The sequence below is a fragment of the Durio zibethinus genome, chromosome 11, assembly GCF_047325235.1.
Source record: "Durio zibethinus cultivar Kanyao isolate XHJ-2024 chromosome 11, ASM4732523v1, whole genome shotgun sequence".
Classification (NCBI taxonomy): Eukaryota; Viridiplantae; Streptophyta; class Magnoliopsida; order Malvales; family Malvaceae; genus Durio; species Durio zibethinus.
The window spans coordinates 1,372,510-1,393,832 of NC_143172.1; the positions used below are offsets into that span (position 1 = coordinate 1,372,510).

Below are 21,323 nucleotides of genomic sequence, written 5' to 3' on the forward strand. Positions count from 1 at the left end.
GAAGTCCAAATTCAATTATTCCCCTACCTATCTGACTTGTACAGGCTTCTTCCTTCGGCTGCTGCATCTGCATGTTTCATTTCAAATTCAAGAATCACAAAATGCTAATTGAATATAAAGCGTTGAGCTGCTTTTAGGCTGATACCACATGCCTAACTGCCTTTTTTTTTTTTTTTTTTTTGTTTCTTTATTTACTCTATTATTGATTCCCACCATCAATCAAATAGAAAAATAAATAAATAAATAACACAACTTTATAAATTTAATGTGATGTAATTCCAAATAAATGTTTATCTCTATTTTTTTTTCTTAAAATAACTTTCACTATATTTTAATTAAAAATAAGGTAATACCATTTGAGTTTTTTTTAAAAAAAAAATTGTGATGTAAATAAATTATTTAATTTCTTATATTAAAGTAAAATATATTTTATCTGATAATTTTAAAAATAAGATAATATTATTTGAGAGTTTTTGTTTAATTCGAATTAAATAGATTATTTAATTTTTTAAGTTAAGATAAAATATATTATATTTAATAATTTAAAATAAATAATTACAAATCATATATTAGAAATAATTTTAACAAATGATAATTAATAAGATTCAAACTCAAAATTTTTTGATAAAAAAAAACGAACTTAACCAATTCAATCGACCACATGATAGCTAGTTTTCGTTAGTATATTTTTGGGACTATTCTCTAATATAAATGTAGTCTGTTCTGTAGCTGTACTCAGAAAAACACCCAAATTCTTAGATTCCTTCAGTCAAAACCCTAATCTTCCCAAATTTTCATTAACACTCTCTACCCAGATCAACCACCCCTGGTAAAGTATTCGAAATTCTGGTTTCTTTGTCTTTGTTGGTTATATTTGCATGGAATTGTACCTGGAATTCAACTCAATTGTTCTTTTACAGAAATAAATTAATTTTATGAAAGTTTGAATTTTCTTGGGTCCATCGTAGAATTCCGTTTTTGGGTGTTCCTTTCTTGGGTTTTAATGAGATTCAACGAAATGAATGTATAACTTCTAAAGGATGGGACTTGAAAAGAACTTAACATGAGATCTACTTCAAAAAAAAAAAAAAGATAAGAAAATTCTTTTCTTTAAGCTGTTAAGCATTAAGAAAGGAAATGTCTCACACTGATATATGTAGTTTTCTTTGTGGTTAAATTTTGAATGATGTATGGGAAACCCCATAATCAATTTTAGTTATGTTATTAGCTAATCTTTTAAATTTATGATTGGTTGTTTTTTTTTTTTTTTTTGCAAGAAAATTGTGGAACTAATTGATGCAAAGTGAGTAGTATGAAAATATGATTGCCGTACTATATATTTGCTGGTAGCTTATGATTTTTCCAGTGTTAGACGAGAATTGTCTAGCTTATTGTTTTCAGGGCTGGGGAGTGAAACAGAGAATTCATTCATTTCAGGTGTTATCTATGACGTGAGACAAGTTGAATGATGGCGGACTTACCAGGTTATATGCGCAACTGCTCGCACACTGGAAAACTTGCAGTTTTGGCAATATTAGTTTCAGGAGGAATTGTATTGCAAATCTTGGTTAGTAATGCATTTCTCTGTTAATTAATTACCTTTGCATTGTTTTTCCCTAAGTTTTCGTACCATTTCTTCGCTCTGATTCCTTGTGCATGATGTGTTAGGCATGTGCTCTGTACAATAATTGGTGGCCAATGCTGACTGGTAAGCAGATGTGAAGGTTGTGATCTTGGTTTTCTGTTCCTGACAATTGAGCTACTTATTCTCAAATGAATTTTGTTAGTTTCTTTCCAAGTTTAAGATTTAAAATTTCAGTTTTGTAACTCATTCATGGCTGTCTATTACTGATTGAGTTGTTAATGGTACATGTCCTTGTACATCTACCTCAAAAGCTGATGCTTATAATTCAGTTCGTTGTTCCTATGATTTCAAGAAGACAATTGCTCTTGAATCTACAAAGTTATGTATCATAGGATTCAATTGAAGTGAGCATGTAGGGACATGCATTACGCATGTTACAATCTCTTGCCAGTTTGCTGCTTAAATGCACATTAGAGGCAATGTTTGAGTAAGTGTGAAGTTTGTGACTGCATGTGCGAGTGTGTGTATAAGCAAGGAGGGCTTGAGATCTTCATGTCACTTCTTTTGTTTGATTAAGATAGAACCTCCAAGTGGTTGATCATGTTACTTCGTTAAAGCATTAGAACCTCCAAGTAGTTGATCATATTACTTCATTTAAGCATGCTGACATGGGTCATTGCTGTTGCAGTAATAATGTATGTCCTTCTTCCAATGCCTTTGATGCTCTTTGCTGGCTCTGATGGTTCTTCTCTTTTATCTGAATCAGACAATAGGTAAAATTTTTTTGCCTTAAACTTGTTCATATACAAGATCTGATCCTCGTTTTCAGTTTAAACTTGAGAATTAGAATACTCTTTATTTTCTTGCCAATGAACAGTTGGGTCAATGCAACCAAATTCTTGACTGGAGCTTCTGCGGTTGGAAGCATAGCTATACCAGCTATCCTAAAGCATGCTGGAGTTATTGGTTGGGGCGCCCTGGCCATGGAACTTTCATCATATTTCATATTTGTTCTAGCCATAATGTGTTGTATTCGAATGAATGATGATGATGATTACAGTTTCCTCTGAAAGATGACTGATTATCAAAGTTAGTTCAGATTAGGCTAAATATTTCCTGTTTTGATGAGCCTCATTTCCATGTTTGTTCATGCCGATTGATCAGTTGATTTTTTCTTTTCCTTTGTAATGAGTGCCATTATTGTGTTCAAAAATTTGCTCTAACATTTGAGAGATTGATCTTGATTTAACATTTATAAAGTGATGGGTGGAATAAAGAATCTGCAGGCATGCTTGTTTTCTTGAGAAAACCTACTTTGCATTCCCATAATTGTCTTAAACAGTGATCAAAAGTCATCTTTAAAAAAAAAACAATAACCTGATTCAACTGGCTAGTACCTTGCAATTAAAACTATACCATTTCCTTATCATTTGCTTCATATATATTGCTCATTGTCAGAGTCTGTGGAATACATTCAATGAAGTTTGTTTGTTCAAGTAAGATGCAATGGCGTGCCTGTGAAACCAATACTCAAGAAACAAATGAATATGATGAATTTGAAGAGCCATTTAATATAGCAGAGAGAATGTGGCGGCCCTCGTATTTTACATGGGGGACTTGAATCTTCTGAAATGTATGATTAAAATGTTTTTAATTTAAAAAAAAAAAACGAAGTAAATGATGGCATAACCATACTTTTCTTAACCACAAAACAAGTTATAACCTTGGTTTAGCTTTGAATTGACCAACAGCTTCCATGATCAAAAGCCAAAAATCGTTTTTGTTACGAGGCTCTATTTGACATTGTGTTTACAATCAAAAGCCTTTTTCAAGTTAAAAAAGTTACATGAAGCTTAACAGATAAAGATTTTGGCTTATGTGCAGTAAAAGATAACAATCAAACGCAAAACCAGGACAAGACCTTCCTCTCTGGTGAGAAAAGTATGACATTGTGCCACAGTAACACTTCAATCACCAAAATGCCAAGGGCTCACCTAACCATAATTTTTCATACAAATTTTGACCAAAAATTTCAACTATACATAAGACTTAGCAGAATGAGATAAGCTAATGATTTTGATCAGTGCATTGAAAATTACCGATTGAAATAACTTAATGAGAATACATAATAATTTGGGCATTTTTCTACCCTAAATTAACTTAAATTCTTAAAATAAAAATAAAACAATCAAAATTCATAAGAAAAATGTACTTCTTATTAACCGAAAAACAATAGTCTATAAAAACAAGTCTATTTTAAGGTTCGACTTTCTTATAATCAAATTTTTTTTTTACCGAATTACAACAGATTTTTCATTGTCAAAAGACGATGCGAAACTGAGGAGCGTCGGATCCATTCGCGGGCAGAATTTCCCAGCGGCAAGGCTCGAGCTCGTCGGACACGGGGCAGAATCCCGCTAACGTAACCTTATCTGTAGTAGCAGCTACAGACCCGAATTCGAACACCGTAACACTCTCGGGTCTGGGCACTTCAACGGCGCCGTTCATTCCCGGAACGGGTTTCGGAGTCTCGTTGGACTTGGGTATGGTTTGGGTTTGAGGTTTGGAGTCACCTCTGAACCAAGAGAGAAGACCCATGGTTGATTGTGCGAGTTCTTCGGGGGCTTGTAGGGTTTTTGGAGAAAGGTAACTAGAGAGGATGACCTCGTGTTTATGAAATTTCAGATGGTGTTACAACAGAACGCTGCGTTTTGGCAAGAAGGTCAGCTTTTTGGGTATACCAGGCCACCTGGACCCAAGAAAATGTAGTGCAGCCCACTCAAACATTGAGTTTAATTTTAGTACACAAATGACCAGAACATTCAAGCAAAATCTCCAACATTCGTGAATAAGTCAAAAGTTTTCTTGAGGCTCGAGACACATGTACGAGAAAGAACTAGATTCCTCTTCAGCTTCTTATATATACCCAACATTTCCTACCTTAACGACATCAAGAACAAAGCAACAGATTTTGAGAGATCTTGCCAGCAAATAAAGAGCTTGCCATTTCATCCAGTTCTACATCAAAGTCCTTAGATTTCATTAGAAAAAAGAAAAAATGGCGATGATCCCAAGTTTCTTTGGCAACCGAAGGAGCAGCATCTTCGATCCGTTCTCTCTTGACTTATTGGATCCTTTTAACGACCTTCCTTTCTCTTCTTCACTTAGCACACGTATACCCGAAACTCGTGCTTTTATTAACACCAGAATCGACTGGAAGGAAACCCCGGAAGCTCACGTCTTTAAGGCTGACCTTCCCGGTCTCAAGAAAGAAGAAGTGAAAGTGGAGATTGAAGACGACAGGGTGCTTCAAATCAGTGGAGAGAGGAACGTTGAGAAGGAAGACAAGAACAACACTTGGCATCGGGTTGAACGTAGCAGTGGGAAGTTCATGAGGAGGTTCAGGTTGCGTGAGAATGTGAAGATGGATCAGATAAAAGCTTCCATGGAAAATGGGGTTCTTACTGTTACTGTTCCCAAGGAGGAAGTGAAGAAGCCTGATGTCAAAGCCATTGAGATTTCTGGTTGAAAACTTGAAAGGCTTGAAACGTTTTTATATGCATCATCTTTGGATGCAATTATATATTATTACTACTATATCATATACACATCGTTGTAAAATCAATATTGTAATATACTAATGTCAAGTTTCTTTATTTTAATGTAATTCTCTATATTTTGCATTTGCTGATTTGCAGAAAGCTTCACGAGGGTGCTAGAATTGAACTTTATAGAGCAAGAAAAAGTTCATTAACAAGATCAAAATTTTATGAGTTTATACATGCAAGTATAGACAAAATAATATAAGCAAAATTCTACGTTGAATTATAACTACAAACATTCGACTCAAGCTTATTAACTGCAAATCACAACACAATCAATAGATTAAAGAGTTTACCCAGAATTATAAAATTAAATTATCAGTAGCCAAATCTCTAACAAGTAACAACCAATAAAACCATTGATGAACTTGAATAGCATATAATTTTTATTAATATAAAACAATGTCAATAAAACTAAAAGAGAGTAATCTCATTGCCATGTCTCAATTAAATTTCGCCATTGTGAAAGGTTAAGCCTCTAATAACAAACAAATCTATCAATGAACTCAAATTCATATCAAATACATGCAGGAAAATGGATCCTCTCAAAACAGGAATTCAATTGGAGAACATCAGTTACCTCTACCTTCAAATCAAAATTTCCTAAAAGACAAGAACCTTTAATTCCCTTCATTGCTAGCTTTTGAGCTCCTAAAATCTCTTTTCAGCTCAGCAACTCTCTTCATACAAGCTGCCTTTGATTTCCCAGAGACAGCAGCAGCAATCTTCTCCCATCTCATTGGCACATCCTTCGGAAACGCTTTCAAAGCATTAAGCAAAGCAATGTCTTCCCCTGAACTCCAGCCTATTACTTCAGCATTATTGTCAACATTGCCATTTCCTTGATTTTCCATTATCACACCTTCGTTTCCACCACTAATTCTCATATCCATTGGCTTCCTATTCTTCAAAAACTTCGCATATGAATCAGCATCATCCACTTTCTTCTCTCCAAGTTCTTTTGCTTTCTTTATCACACTCTCCATTTTATGTTTCCCCTTGAAGGCTGCAGCTATAGCCTCCCATCTACCCGGCTTCCCAACTGGATTCTTCACCATTTGTTTCTTCAAAATCTCCAGATCTGCCCCACTCCACTCCTTTTCCTCCCCATCAAAACCACGCCCAATATCTTCTTTTTTCACCGCTAAACTCGATAACCCATTTGAATTTTTACTTTTCACCTCTAAATTCGAAAACCCATTTGCATTTTCCACTAAAGAACCACGATTTCCACTCAATTCGTCTATTTTATCAGGCTTTGACCGCCTCTGGGAAGATTTTTTCTTGGACTCAGGCTCAGGTGGGGGTTCTTGATCGACGGGATCAGGGATGATTGGTCCATGACCAACACGAATATCACCGCCGGTGAGCAAAGGAGGAGCAAAAGGGCCGAGAAGGAAGGACGAAGAGAGCCAAAAGAGGAGGGATTTGAAGGGCTCATTCTGGAGTGAAAAGAGGGAAAGAGAAAGAAAAAGGGAAGATATTGAAAGGGAAATGAAAAGTAAGGTTTTGGTAGGTTTTTGTGGGGTTTTTTCTTGGGATGAAGAGGAGGGTTGAGGGCGTGACTGGAAGAGAAATCTGGGTCTCGCGTCCTCGTCCAAGAACTCCATATTCTAGTGTATTTTCACAGGCTAAAATGGGAATGGCGATGGCTAAATCAGAAAACAGGCGACAACTCTGACTTTGTCAATTTATATTTTCCTTTTCTTAATTAACATTATTATTTTTTATTTTTAACCTACCTTAAATCCTTAACTAATTAGATATATATAACCGAGAGTGATATTATGCATTTAAAATTTTTTAAATTTGTAAATTTAAATATCAATTTTAATTGTAATGATACATCAATGAATTTAAAAATATATTAATTAATTAACATTAATTAAATAATTATTAATACTTTAATCGTGTTATACCGGTCAAACGAAAATCCTTAACAAATAAAATTAATTTAGAAATAATGAGATGATAAAATTACTCAAAATTTATTCATAAGCATAGGAAAATACTTAAAATTTTAAATTAAAAACCAATCAATGCTTTTTCCTTTAAATGGGATTCCACATCATTTGAAAGTTTTTGAGGGTGAAATGAGAAGTCTGAGATTTGTAGTTAAGAATTAACTTATGTTATAAGTAAACCTTTAATCTCACAAATATCTTCATATTTAATCATATTACGTACAAAATTTAATAAACTTTCTTACGCGTATGCATAATAAAAGTAATATTATTGTATAACCTTTTTTACAACTATTATCATATCATTTATTTTTATATTTTTTTTCCAAATTTAAGATGTATGTTAAACAAGCAATATACAACAACTCTTAATTGATGTTAAACATTATTTTTTTTTTAAATTATAATCTTAAAATAAAATAAGAGATTACATATCAAATAATAAATATTAGAATACAAGGCATATAATAGGAAAAGTGGTAATTGGATGGTGGCATTAAGCTTTATTCATCGAAGGAATCCAAAAGTGGTAATTGGATTCCAGTTTATTTCGAGTACAAAATAGTTAAGCTTCCATGAAAGGAGGATTTTCCTGCTCTTCCTTGAGGCCGCTTTATGTTTCAACCGACCCTGCAAAAGGATACCACCGTGAAAAAACTTGAACCAATCAAACTTAAAAGTGGTAATAATTCGGCTCGAATATAATTTGATTCGATTTTTTTATAATATATAATATTATAAAATTTTAAATTTTAATTTAAATTTGAATAATATTTTTTATAATTAATTTGATGTAAATAAAATTTAATCGATTCAATTTAATTTAATTCATCGATTTTTAAATTTTAATTTTTTATATATTATTTTAATAAAATTTTGATATATTTAAATAGATTTTTATATATAACAATTATTTTTATTTCATAAAAATTTAAAATATATATAATTGATAAAAATATAAATTTTGTTTTGATTTTTTTTTAATTTTTTACGTCTCAGTTCAAAATTTAATTCGAATTTAATATATACATTTAATATCTTATTTTAATCCAAATCAAATAAAAAAATAATTCAAATCAAATTAAATATTATAATTTTAAATCAATTTTTAATTTTTTTTATTTTTTTTCTGGCCTTTAACTAAAATGTTACTTACCAAAACGACAAGAAAAGCAAAATTTTTTGATGGATTACGTAATTGGAACAATCCACGGTTGGTGAAACGGTGACAGGCAAATTGATTCCACAATTAGAAGGAAGAGCCTGGGCTAACTGGGATTTTGGGTTTATGTTCTTAGCTACTGATTTAATGCATTCACAAGCCGCTTTCTTGTCAGCGGAGGATGATGCGGCGGAGGCTCCAGCACAACAAGCGGCTGGTGGTTTCCCAGTTCCATTCACAAGGTAATTCACACAAGGTCTCAAGTCCTTGATTACATCACTGCACGAAATCGCTGCATTTGAAGCTGAAGCAAGCAAGAGAAGAAGCATAACAGCAACCAGAGCAAGGATTCTGATTCTCGAAGCCATCATTCTCCAAAAGAACAAGAGAAACCTTAATTTGAGGTGGTCAGAACTGGTTCTTGTCTGCTTTTATAGGAAGATCGAAAGGCTCATTAGTCCAAGAAAAGAGTGAATATTTTAAACTAGAACAAATACGGGATTAGTGATTTTCTTGTTTCTTACACCCAAGCTAGGTGTGATTGATGAATTATTTTGGAATAAACCAAAGAAGGTTCGCCATGTCAATTTGTGCATCCTATACGAAATGATTCCAGCATTAAGAAATCACTAATTATATGAATCTTGAAAGAGAACTTTTCTTTTTGTCAGATTTTGTGGTATTTAATAATCATTTTGAATTTTAATTAATTTAAAATCAAATTTTATAAAAAAAGCAAATTCTTCTAAATTTATTTTTTTCATTCACAAAACTCGAAATCGAAACTTTACTTAAAAAAAATCAAATTTTTTATCACTCAAACCGTTGATAATTTTGAAAAAAATATTGTTCAATTAAATTTAGAGTTTAATTTAATTTATTTATATAATATTATTAAAAAATAACATTCAATAAATTTAATTTAAATCAAAACCCATACAATTTTTTCTTTTCTCTTTAAATTACATTTTTCTATTTGCACCTAACAAATGTCCTCCAACTAATTGCGGAGTGAAATGGTTCTAATACTCCATGAAAGCTTCCTTTAAATTGCTATTAAGGTAAAGTGACGGGTTTGGTTCAGAATTAGAGCTAGTGGAATTTATACAATCAAATACGGCAAGATTACTTCCTTTAGAAGAGTCCAGCATATTGAAAATCTATTGCTAATGTCTTGCCATGAATGGACATCTGAACCCAACTAAATATTAATATGTATAAAACTAGAACTATAGAACTTTACTTTGGTTTGCTTGGTAAAGCTAATTACCATTTCCATTAAGTTTCTTAATTTGCTCGTTTAAATTGGATTTAAATAAATCAGTCAAACATAATGTTAATGCTACTTAACTATATAAATCCAATATATTTGCTTAAAAATTCTACCTGAATACTTTGTTCTATTAAAGATTCAAATTCACTAACATTTTTAATAAATTCAAAATTTAAGTTTCAACGTGTACAATTTTTAATATTTTTTAATTTCTAGTACTTTTATTACTATCATATACTATCAGTTACATTTAGAGTATTTATATGGGATGAAATTCTACTAATAAAATCTATCAATTAAAAGTTTTTCAATTTAATTATTTTGTCAGTATAATTAAATTAGTTTAACATAGAATGCAAAATATTGACCAATTATATTTATAGTTTTAAATTGTCATTTTTGTTCATTAACGACTCCTTTGCAAAGTAACGGCTAATGCGCCCGCTCTCTTCTTCAAAACCCTTACTTTCTCTTGGTCGATATTATCTCCTCCATGTTCGTTCCTTCGAATCCCAACCCACTTTCTTAAATACCTATTACTCAAAACTCACTTTCAATGACTCCCAACTCATTCATCTCCTGTCCGATCACCGTTTCAGGGAAGCCCGTAACCTGCTCGACAGAATGCCTCAAAGAAGCAACCATGGCCGTGTTATTCACTTAACTTCTCTTATCTCAAAGTTCTCAAGAAATGGTTTTATTAATGAAGCCAAAGCGCTTTTTGAAATCATGCCTGAGAGGAACATTGTCAGTTATAATGCCATGTTGTCGGGTTTTGTGCAGTGTGGGAGGATTAGTGAAGCGAGGAGGTTTTTTGAGGAAATGCCCGAAAGGAATGTGGTTTCGTGGACTTCCATGTTATGTGGGTTGTTGGAAAGTGGTCGAGTTTGTGAGGGAAAGAGATTTTTTGAAGATATGCCTGAAAAGAATGTTGTGTCATGGAATTCTATGATTGGTGGGCTGATTAAGAATGGGGATTTGGAGGAGGCAAGGTTGGTTTTTGATATAATGCCGGTCCGCAACATAATTTCATTGAATACCATGATTTCTGGATATGCTGAGAATTGTAGAATGAAAGAAGCTAGAGTTTTGTTTGAGGAAATGGAGGATAGGAATGTGGTTAGTTGGACTAGTATGATGGCAGGTTATTGCAGAGCTGGTGATGTGAATGAAGGGTATTGTTTGTTTTGTAGAATGCCTGAGAGGAATATTGTTTCTTGGACAGCCATGATTGGAGGGTTTACTTGGAATGGTTTCTATGAAGAAGCGCTATTGCTTTTTCTAGAAATGGCTAACTATGAAATAAGACCAAATAGTGAGACTTTTATATCGCTTGCTTATGCTTGTGCTGGCATGGGATTTCCTTATCTTGGCAAGCAGTTACATGCTCAAGTTATCGTTGCTGGCTTGGAGTATGATGATTATGATGGCAGGTTATCTAGGAGCCTCATTCAGATGTATTCAGTATTTGGTATCATGAACTTTGCATGTTATATATTTAACAAGAACTTGAATAACTCTTCAGTTCAATCTTGTAATTCCATGATCACTGGTTATGTTCGTATTGGACAGTTGGAAAAGGCTCAATATATGTTTGATATATCACCTATTAGAGATAAGATCTCATGGACTTCAATGATTGATGGTTATTTGAGCACTGGACAAGTATCACAGGCTTGTCATCTATTTAACAATATGCCAGAAAAGGATGCAGTTGCATGGACAGCAATGATTTCAGGTTATGTCCAAAATGAACTTTTTATAGAAGCTACCTCTTTATTTTTGGAGATGTGGGCGCAAGGTGTTTTCCCTTTGAATGCCACATATTCTGTTCTTTTTGCGGCTGCTGGAGCAACAGCAAATCTTGATCAGGGGAGACAACTCCATTGCATGCTAGTGAAAACACAATATGAATTTGATTTGATTCTTGAGAATTCTCTTATCACCATGTATGCAAAATGCGGGTTAATAGATAATGCATATAGCATATTCTCAACTATGGTCTTTCGAGATCTGATTTCATGGAATTCAATGATCATGGGATTTTCACATCATGGGCTAGCAAATGAAGCTCTAAAGATTTTTGAAGCCATGTTGAAATCTGGAAGTCACCCAAATTCGGTTACCTTGTTGGGTATCCTATCAGCATGTAGTCATGTAGGCTTTATTAGTAAAGCATTGGGATTTTTTAAATCAATGAGAGATATTTATCGAATTCAACCTGGTTTAGAGCATTATGTTTCTATAGTCAATCTGTTGGGCAGAGCAGGGAGAGTAGAGGAAGCAGAAGAGTTTGTCATGAGTCTACCTTTTGAACCAGGTTGTGCTATTTGGGGGGCATTACTTGGTGTATGTGGCTTCAGTGAGACAGGTGTTGAGATTGCTAAACATGCTGCCAAGAAACTGCTTGAGCTGGACCCAACGAATGCACCAGCCCATGTGGTTCTCTGCAATATATATGCAGCAAGAGGTCTGCACATGGAAGAGCAAAAGTTAAGAAAAGAAATGGGTTTGAAAGGAGTAAGAAAAGTCCCTGGGTGTAGTTGGATGCAGCTGAATGGGAGAGTCCATGAGTTCAAGTCAGGAGATAAACCTCATCCACAAGCAGCTGAAGTTTTATCACTTTTATTTGGGATTTCTGATAAATGACAACAACATACTGCACAAACAGTGATTCTTTTCTTAGTTACTCTGCATTCTGACAGGATATCATCACCCTTCAAAATCATTGTTGATTGGAGTAAGAGTAGGCTGATACAACAAAAGTTTTATTACTGTTTTCATCTAGCACTGTACTTTTATACCTATAGCAAAAGAGTTAAACGATCTGTTATCCTTTTCTTTATTAGCTGTTGAAATTGGGCAAAGGTGAGAGACAAAAAGCAAGATGCCGACTTTGTAAGAATTAGAACTTTAGAAGAACTAACCATTTGCTTGAGCTATGTGAGAAAGATGACATAGGACTCAATGAAAAATGTTGAAGGCAAGATGGGGTGGTCCCATGGCACATATGGTCAAGGTAATTAATTTGACTTGTTTGTCAGTGACCTGAATTACAGATAGTTCAGTGCTTACTTTGGTACATTGCTTTAAAACTATTGCAGAAAATTCATATTTCCGATTTAAAAAACAGTCATCCTTTGATCACTCAGAGATTCTTGTGCCAGTGAACGTGTAACAAGAAAATGATGAACAAACAGAGTTTGCCCGAAGTGGAATGACGTCCAACAGTGCCAGCCACGGAGAGGATTCACTCAAATAGTTAGCTTCTTTCTTTCTTGGACTGCTAGATGATGTACTTATTGCAACAGTTTTCAAAGTAGAATATGGATACAAATATGAGTTTTTATTTATTTATTTTTTTGATAGGAATGTTTTGTACATTTTGGTGTGGCCGTTGGTTTTTCTTCTTCCACCGAAAGTTGTTGCCCTTGTTTCTTCATTATGATCACATATATATGGCTAGCTGTATACATTTATTTATTTCCTGATCAATGGTTCCGCATAGATAATTAATGTGGATGCTAATAACCAGCCTTTTTCATTCGTTAACTAAAATCAACTTAAATGTTTATTTATGGTATTACTTTCTGAACTTCTTTATTTTTTATCACAACAATCTGAGTATTTACATTCTACCTATATATTTGGAAGCCATACCCTTCCCGCCAAATAACGGAAACCAGAAACAGCAATGACTGTCGGCGTCAACTTACCCAAGCCAGCTTCAGTACGCTTATCCTCACTCACTCTCGACAAATTCCTGAAATCCCAGAAAAACCTCTCTAAACCCCCGCCAAAGCTGTGGCCCAACGAATCCCAACTCCTAATCCCACCGTCAGAAAACAACCAACAATGGCCACCACCCATTTTAACTCTTACCCACCCCATTTTACAAGCCTTAGAATCATGCACCAATTTCAACCAATTCAACCAAATCCACACTCAACTCCTCATCTCTGGCCTCCTCCAACACCCTTCCGTGGCGAGTCGGGTGATAAGAAAGCTTTGCAACTCTTTAAACTCAGTTTCTTATGCCGTTGTGGTATTTGATTGTATCAAAGAACCTGATACGTTTCTTTGTAATATTATATTGAAGGGTTTTTTGAACTTTGATGACCCATTTAGTGCTTTGAGTTTTTACTATGAAAAAATGGTGGGTAAATTTGTTGAGCATAATGAGTATACTTTTCCATTGTTAGGGAAAATTTGTGCTGAGATTAGGTCTTTGAAAGTAGGGGAAAAGGTTCATGCCCGGGTTTTGAAACTTGGCTTCGAGTCTAATTTGTTTGTTAAGAACTCATTGATTCGCTTGTATTCGGTTTGTGGGCAGATTGGGAGTGCCCGTGAGGTGTTTGATGATGGGTTTGTGTTGGATTTAGTGAGTTGGAATTCGATGATAGATGGCTATGTGAAGAATGGGCAGGTTGGTGTTGCGCGTGGGCTGTTTGATGAGATGCCTCACAGGGATACTTTTAGTTGGAATTCAATCATTGCCGGATACGTGGGTGTTGGGAAAATGGAGTTGGCGAGAGAGTTGTTTGAAAAGATGCCATTTAGAGATGTTGTTTCTTGGAATTGTATGATTGATGGGTATGCTAGGATTGAAAATGTTTCAGAGGCTCGTAAGCTTTTCGATCGGATGCCTGCAAGGAATGTTGTTTCTTGGAACACCATGTTGGCTTTATATGTTCGATCTAAGAAGTATGTCACCCAGGCTTTAATCTTGTTTGATAGGATGATGGAAAGAGGGGAGCTTCGGCCTAACAGTGCTTCTCTTGTTAGTATCTTGACAGCATGTGCAAAGTTGGGGAGGCTTGATAAGGGCTTGTGGGTTCATTCTTTTATTGAAAATAACAAGATTAAATGTGATACGTTACTTTCGACTGCTCTCTTAACAATGTATGCAAAATGTGGTGCTATGGATTTGGCTAGAGATGTTTTTAATAACATGCCTGACAAAAATGTGGTGTCTTGGAATTCCATGGTCATGGGATATGGTATGCATGGCCTTGTCGAGAAAGCCTTGGATATGTTCATCAATATGGAAAAGAGTGGTCAAACGCCAAATGCTGCTACTTTTGTCAGTTGTTTATCTGCATGCAAGCATGCAGGAAAGGTTTTAGAGGGTTGGTGGTGCTTTGATATAATGTGCCGAGTTTATGAAATTGAACCCAAGGTGGAGCACTTTGGTTGCATGTTTCATCTACTTAATCAGGTTGGTTTGATGGAACATTCAGACGGGCTTAAGAGTGAGATGTCTGCGGAAGGAGGATCAACCCTGTGGAGAGCTCTGCTTTCTACATATAGGACCCCCTCAAATTTAGAGCTTGGAGAGGTTGTAGCCAAGCGGCTAATTGACTTGGAACCAATGGATGTTGGACCCTATTTATTATTATCTTACATATATTCTCTGAAAGGGAAATGGGGTGAAGTAGAAAGCATTAGAAAGCTTATCAAGGATAGGGGATTGTCAGAAAGAAGTGAGTCACCACATCGGAGAACCATGGTATACTCTATGTCGATGGAGTTGGGTGTTCAGCTGAAACTGTCTTGTGGAAATTCTATTGGGGTTTGAGATTTTAGGAATGATGGACTAATTGGAAAACTGCACAAAGGGAATTTTATAGCCGATCAAGAATAAAAATTCCAAGAAAACGTCTCTGGAAAATGCCACAGTTAAGGCAGTGGCTACAATTCTATAAACATCAGAACTGGATAGGCTTAGAATATCCAACTGCAATTTATTAGGATAAGGCAATGACAACATAAAGCAAGCTGAAGAGGTGTGTTGAGCCACTTCTTCTTGTTTCAATATTTATTTTGAATTTTTTTTTTATAGGTCATAGATCACTGAGATATAAATCTCTATGAAGTTGATTCAGCAGGTTCAGCTTATGTTATGCTGTTTTAGAATCTAGTTGAAGAGCTTTCCTTCTTTCTCCACCCTCTTCAAGTGGAGATAATCACCAATATTTTTTGCATTCATAAAATAATTCATTTTCATTACCTTAACCTTAAACCTTCAAGTTTTTTCCTTTTTTTGCCCTTGCGCTTATGATGAATACTGAAGTTCATACTTTTTGGTTATTGTTTATGGTTTGTTCAGATTTTACTAAGGCTTTTCAGCCAAGGATGTTTGGCAATCTATTCTGAGCTGATATTTGTGGTGCTTCTGATTATCATCATTATAAGGCACTGTATTATTGTTGATATTAATTAGATTTATCCATACCTTATCTATTGGAAACTAGTAGAATTAAGAAGCATTATGATGATGAATACAAGGTCATCTTTGTTATTTGGTCTTTGAGAACTGCTGAAGGATTTGCTGTCTGAACAAACAGGGTATGTTGAATTCTCATGAAAATTATGAAATTTGTCTTGTTTAGTTAAGTAATGGAATACTATGTGTGTGGATAAAACCAGGAAACTGGCTAAAAATGGAAATGGACTGAAAACAGTAAAACTTGAAAAATATGTTTAGAAGAAAAAAGTCAAGGTCTTTTCCTTGACTATATGGATAGTGCTGTTTTCTACGATGACTGCTTTGAGAAATTTAAATCTTTATTAAGAAACATAAAATTTCATTCAATATTAGAAAGATTACATAAGATTTTCTCTTACTAAAGTTTGTCATCCCTTCCTTGACACAAAATAATAAAATATATACTAATCCATAAAACATAATGAAAGAAGACATTTGAAGAAAGCTAGGAACTTATTCTTTTAGTTTTATTGCTAAAACAAAGAAATGAATGACTCTGATGTATATCTCTAGACATTAATTTGAACTCCTGTGTCATATGTCTCTCCACCTTTCCAATTTTCTGGTATGTTATTAACAGGAACAATCCATGACTCATCTCCATCCTCTCCGCTCAATAACATCCTTAAAGACAATGCACCACTTGGGGGTGAAGTGGTTGTCCATACTGCTCCATAACTCCTATCCAAGAGCTTGCATACAAAGCTTTGAGTCTGCACATATTAGAAGTATCCGTTAGTAAGTATTGTACTGGCTCTTGTAGATTTGGCCACCAAATTTATTCTCCTTTTACAACTCTGCAGTTAATCCATACCGGTTGAGACTAAATAGAATGTTAGGTTCGGAAAAAGCATAATACCTCACATAGCTGTACAGCTGTGATATCCTTGTCACCTTGTTGATACCATAGAACAAATGCCAAATAATGGGGGTAGTTGCTGTTCTCATCAATCTTGATAGTAATATTTTTGTTGGGGTAGCTGCATGGAACACTGTATAAAGAGAGGAATAGGGTAAGAGATCCATGATTTTGTCTTATCATTATGTGGTATACTCCTTGTTTCTTGTGACTACGGGGGATAAAAGCAAACAACAGCAAAAATAATAAAAGAGAACTTTTGTTACATTCTTTTTTATGATTTTTTTTTTTTTTGAGAGAAAAGGGGGGTTTTTTGAAAATTTCATGTAAGAAGAGTGTTGAAGACTGAAAAAAAAAAAAAAAAGATTAAGATCTCCCTTTTCCCTCTACTTATAGAACAACATTCATTATCGTTTTTCCTGAAGTTGCTTCTATCTCATCCGTGATCCTCAATATCGAGAAATCTTACCGCCTATATTCAATGTCGACCACTCCAAGGGCTAATAGAGATGCAGCTGCATCTGTTGTCTGAGCCATCCTACCGAAGGCTTGTTTGCTCAGGATAAAGTCAGTGTTGTGACCTGAACCTTGATCAGTTATAACCACAGTCACACCTTTGTCCGAGCAATAGTTGCTGTTGGTGCACCTCACCTTGCAAAGTAAGCATTGGTTCAATGTATATTGAAAGTTCCATTTGCATTATTCAAGAGCATGTTTAGTATTATTTAAGCATTATACATAAAAATTTCATGACATGTGCCAGGGCATATCTTTCTTTAATACCTGGTAGCAAGCACCACAGCCAACGCCATTTCGGTAGAGGTCAGATGCTGCTGATACATCTCCACCGTTTATTGTTGCTCCAAAAGAACCAAAACCGCATGCACCTACTGGAATTCAGTTAAGAAAATTAGTGAGCATTTATGTTTGTGTTATGCACAATACATGGTATCTGCAGTCCCTGTCTCTCTTACCATCTGTTCCCTTTTCATCAGAGTTTGGATAGTATGCTGCTCTCGAATGGGTGAAACAGTTGCTACACGTTGCTGCCTCTGCCAGAGTTTGTATCAGAAGCAAAGTTGTGAAAAGGATCAAAAGGGATTGAAGAGAGAAAGCCATTGAGGATTCAATGAGCAAAGATTACAATGAAAGCAAAGAAGATAAGGTGGTAGTGCATGGAATAACAGGGTCTGCAGCTCGTATTTATAGTGAAACAAGCAGCCAAAATATCTTAGTTTGGTAAACCTTGCCAACTTTGACATTCCATAAATAATATTGAGTGGAATTCTGTTAGGATTGTATTTCCGAGCTATCTTTTTAGACTTAAGAAGTATTTGACATGAAATTATGTGGAAACATCCCTCTTGACTTTTGAATTCTAAAGCACTTTTCCTTCCTTTATTGAAATCTCTGACGAGTTTTTAGACAACGGTCATGCAGCTAGACTTTATTGTAGTGTGAAATGTTATGTATAAGAATAATGTGGTAAATTTGTTTGATTCTCAAAACGTTTTCTAATTCTTAGATTCAAGCTCTTCGACCATGACAGGTTATTGATCCTCACCTAACAAGAGAAGAGGGTGGGGGGTTGCAAGTAGGTTGAAAGTTGAAATGATGACCAATTAAGTACTTTGAATGAGAATATGTGAAATGGTTTTGTTTCGAGCCACAAGTTTAATCAGATGGAGGAGAGTTTGGTGCTTTTGCACTAAAGAACCCTAGCTTGGTGAGTCATTTTTCTTGGTGTTCCCATTAGCTATGGGCTGCGATTTTCTTGGGGGGCGGAAGGTGTAAGTGAAACGCCCATCTCTACTTTTGTCCAACATCGTGTTGCTTCAACTATGTTTCTATGTTATTTTAGCGTCAATTCAAATAGCTATACACTACAGTAGTGTGCTTTTTAAGCATATGATATAATATTTTTCTATCATATAAACAATTCTATCTTTACTTTCTTTTGATTAGCCTTTCTTGTGGATTTTAGATTAGACTTTCTTGTGGATATTGATGATAACTCATTTCTCAAGTTGATTTCAAAAGATTACTTTGGCTTGTCAATCCCAAATAGACGTTTCACCTCAGTATCATCAACTATCAGATAAGGTGTGCTAACCCCAGCAATCCATTGGGAGCCTGCTGAAATTGATAGCAGCTGACTGAGTACCCAAGCTGGCTGGAAATTTTGTTCGGAGGGGTCGAAGAAATGACGCTTACACAGCACGCCGACGTAGACCGACGTGAAAGAAATCCAGTGAACCACATCACCTGTGACATGGAAACCATTTTGGCAAAGGGACCCCCTCTGTTGGCGTCAATTTCCATTAGTGGAAATTAAATTGGAATAAATTAACCTTTGCCTTCATAAAGACAAATCATGTAGTTGCTCTCATACAAATGAAACTATAGGTCTAAGAGTTATATTCTAAGATTTTGGTGCATTACAGTTACCATAACAATTATTTTTAATATCAGTCATTCTTTATTTAAATATTTATGATGCATCACTTATTTTTTTATTCGAAGTTAACAAGTTTTCAATCATAATTATTTAAATTAAATATTTAATATTTTATTAATAGATTAAGTGATGTTTGAAAAGGAAAGACTAACATCTTGAAAAGTAAAATCCGGTTAGTTTAAATTTAACTCAAAATAATGCTTATAAAGTTCTATTGGATGGATAAAGTATTTTGAAATTTTCTTGCAATGTTTTAATGTACACCCAACAAAGCACTTGAACCATGGAAGACAATGAGTTTTACCATGATCCAGGTATTGCTCTTGTGCTAATCTCGTTAATTTCACTCTTTAACTTTTTGTCAAAAGCAGCCGGACAAAGAGAATTTCTCATCTTGGAGAGGTACGTACTTCTGTGATTCTCCCACGTTTGAGTTGAAGCTATAGTTGTAGAAAGAAAGAAAGCAACTGGAGCATGTTGAAATTTGAAAGCAACAAAGCCAAGTCCTCCACTCACTTCTAGGTAATCAGATTTTCTATATTTTTTTTCCCATCTAAGAAACAAGAGTGTACCAAAGTTACTTTGCATTTCTCCATTTATATATTTTGAAGTTTTTGATTGTTTATGTCATTAAACAGCAACAAGTTATTTTGGGGAAGTGTGGGATGACTGTAGTTCTGTGAATTCTTTGTTACTAATTCTGTTTCAAAAGTCAAATTAAAACAGTATTTATGGAACAGAAAGAATAGTAATTATTTCTCCAAGATTTCAAAAGCATTTCCTAAATTCTATGTACAAGTAGATCTCTAACACCCTTTTCAACTTTTTGGATCACTTTGAATAGTTGAAATCCCCACAATTTGGTGCCTCTCCAACTTCAATTCTTAACTTTTTGCCACCATGTTTAGTAGTGGTTTTGGATGTAGACACAATATGATCAGATGCATTTCTGGGAAACCAAACAATGGGAAAGAATGAATGCAACAAGTTTGTAGCATATAATTGTCAACTGTCAGTTAAAGTAAAAGATGATAATTCCTTGCAAGTTGAAAGTTATGCAGGTATTCAACCAAATGTGTATTGTCCCAATCAAACACAAATTTTAAGACTTGTCAAACAATAATAGCAATAAATCTTTTTTTTTTTAGTTCATGCAATCATTTTTAAAAAAATTATATAAAATTTAAAATTTAAATCTTAACACTCGTAGATTGTAGGTATAAAAAATTTAATTAAAAAATATTTGAATAGTAAAAAAAAAAAATCCTGGAGGAGAAGGCTCATCAATCAAACTTGTTTCGTTCCTTTTCTTTTCTGTATATCATATATTTAAGACAAGCCCATCCAATCCACCAAAGGGCTTTTTTTAAAACCAAAATGAGTTCAACTCTGCAGGCCTGGTCTCAATGTTGGCTAAAGCTCCAACTAATAGATGTTTCTAGCTACATGTTGGACAGCTGAAAGTAGGTGGCTAAACTTTTCCAAGGCCATCACTGCTCTAAACAAAGCATGAAATATGTTAAATCTAAATTCCATCCAATTTTTTAAGCTTAATTTTTTTTATCAATGCAAGCCAAAGCCTTGCCAAAATTATGAAACTATGAAATGGTTAATTGTTGAAATTTTGTTCAATAACTCTACTGTAGATTACATTACATTACATGGACTCAAATTTACCTTTAACCCTTTTTTTTTATATAATTTTATGGCCTCTTTTGTTCCAATAACATGGGCTATTTTTTCCAAAAGAAAAAGAAAGTGCAAGAGGACGTAGCCAACTTTGATTTTACCACACTTTTTTCTATATAAAAGTCTATGAACTTTGCTAAGATTTAATTGAAAAATACACAGTAAGCCGAAACGTGATCAAGGAGGAGAGAGAAAATATAGTTAGTTATGGGTTGGTGTGTTGCGTAGCACTAGCAGCCAAGTGCCAAGCTGGTTGGCATGGAGGACCCCAAGTTTCCAGGAAAGTTGAAAAGTAAATGTGTTGGTGGCCATTAAAAATGTGAAACTTCCTAAAAAGTGTGGAAGAACCTGATGCCTTTTGTAAATAACAAAAGCACCCCCACTTGTTTTTCCCATTTTCAAGCACCTAGAAATGAAATTGGAATATTCTTTTTATTATTCTATATTTTTGTTTAACACCTAT

At 34.5% G+C, this 21,323-nt stretch overlaps 7 protein-coding genes and 1 pseudogene across 11 annotated transcripts; 4 read left to right on the forward strand and 4 right to left on the reverse strand.

Moving 5' to 3' along the window:
* Window positions 1-675: 675 nt before the first annotated feature.
* On the forward strand, window positions 676-2,875 carry LOC111289501 (vacuolar protein sorting-associated protein 55 homolog). Of its 2 annotated transcripts, none has more exons than XM_022880603.2 (5): window positions 676-829; window positions 1,438-1,567; window positions 1,669-1,708; window positions 2,274-2,358; window positions 2,463-2,875. In XM_022880603.2, exons 2-5 carry the CDS (start codon window positions 1,466-1,468, stop codon window positions 2,653-2,655), a joined length of 420 nt encoding a protein of 139 aa, XP_022736338.1. In that variant the 5' UTR covers window positions 676-829; window positions 1,438-1,465; the 3' UTR covers window positions 2,656-2,875. The 2 variants fall into 2 exon arrangements, with proteins under 2 accessions (XP_022736338.1, XP_022736339.1); XM_022880604.2 differs by having other exon boundaries at window positions 677-829; window positions 1,402-1,567.
* Window positions 2,876-3,779: 904 nt separating this feature from the next.
* Window positions 3,780-4,183, reverse strand: LOC111289502 (uncharacterized). The gene has a single exon (XM_022880606.2). It carries the CDS (start codon window positions 4,181-4,183, stop codon window positions 3,905-3,907), a length of 279 nt encoding a protein of 92 aa, XP_022736341.1. The 3' UTR covers window positions 3,780-3,904.
* LOC111289499 (transcription factor MAMYB pseudogene) lies at window positions 3,780-6,797 on the reverse strand (annotated as a pseudogene). Its single transcript, XR_016346114.1, has one exon. The product of XR_016346114.1 is annotated as a transcription factor MAMYB pseudogene (transcript).
* Window positions 4,644-5,268, forward strand: LOC111289500 (17.3 kDa class I heat shock protein-like). Its single transcript, XM_022880602.2, has one exon. The coding sequence runs from the start codon at window positions 4,644-4,646 to the stop codon at window positions 5,112-5,114; it is 471 nt and encodes a 156-aa protein (XP_022736337.2). The 3' UTR covers window positions 5,115-5,268.
* Window positions 6,798-7,010: 213 nt separating the features above from the next.
* LOC111290998 (non-specific lipid-transfer protein 8-like) lies at window positions 7,011-8,891 on the reverse strand. Its single transcript, XM_022882525.2, has 2 exons — window positions 8,308-8,891; window positions 7,011-7,781 (listed from the first exon to the last, which is right to left on the reverse strand). The coding sequence occupies exons 1-2, from the start codon at window positions 8,682-8,684 to the stop codon at window positions 7,772-7,774; spliced, it is 387 nt and encodes a 128-aa protein (XP_022738260.1). The 5' UTR covers window positions 8,685-8,891; the 3' UTR covers window positions 7,011-7,771.
* A 715-nt stretch (window positions 8,892-9,606) lies between these two features.
* Window positions 9,607-13,113, forward strand: LOC111289647 (pentatricopeptide (PPR) repeat-containing protein). 2 transcript variants are annotated; one of them, XM_022880873.2, is made up of 3 exons: window positions 9,607-12,326; window positions 12,436-12,605; window positions 12,691-12,969. In XM_022880873.2, the coding sequence occupies exon 1, from the start codon at window positions 10,022-10,024 to the stop codon at window positions 12,233-12,235; it is 2,214 nt and encodes a 737-aa protein (XP_022736608.2). In that variant the 5' UTR covers window positions 9,607-10,021; the 3' UTR covers window positions 12,236-12,326; window positions 12,436-12,605; window positions 12,691-12,969. The 2 variants fall into 2 exon arrangements, with proteins under 2 accessions (XP_022736608.2, XP_022736606.2); XM_022880871.2 differs by having other exon boundaries at window positions 9,607-12,605; window positions 12,691-13,113.
* Window positions 13,114-13,236: 123 nt separating this feature from the next.
* LOC111290029 (pentatricopeptide repeat-containing protein At5g43790-like) lies at window positions 13,237-16,129 on the forward strand. Its single transcript, XM_089767555.1, has one exon. It carries the CDS (start codon window positions 13,281-13,283, stop codon window positions 15,162-15,164), a length of 1,884 nt encoding a protein of 627 aa, XP_089623681.1. The 5' UTR covers window positions 13,237-13,280; the 3' UTR covers window positions 15,165-16,129.
* Window positions 16,130-16,247: 118 nt separating this feature from the next.
* LOC111289648 (expansin-like B1) lies at window positions 16,248-18,037 on the reverse strand. 2 transcript variants are annotated; one of them, XM_022880876.2, is made up of 5 exons: window positions 17,688-18,037; window positions 17,497-17,600; window positions 17,183-17,364; window positions 16,714-16,846; window positions 16,248-16,567 (listed from the first exon to the last, which is right to left on the reverse strand). In XM_022880876.2, the coding sequence occupies exons 1-5, from the start codon at window positions 17,830-17,832 to the stop codon at window positions 16,364-16,366; spliced, it is 768 nt and encodes a 255-aa protein (XP_022736611.1). In that variant the 5' UTR covers window positions 17,833-18,037; the 3' UTR covers window positions 16,248-16,363. The 2 variants fall into 2 exon arrangements, with proteins under 2 accessions (XP_022736611.1, XP_022736609.1); XM_022880874.2 differs by having other exon boundaries at window positions 17,497-17,603; window positions 17,688-18,025.
* Between the last annotated feature and the right edge of the window lie 3,286 nt (window positions 18,038-21,323).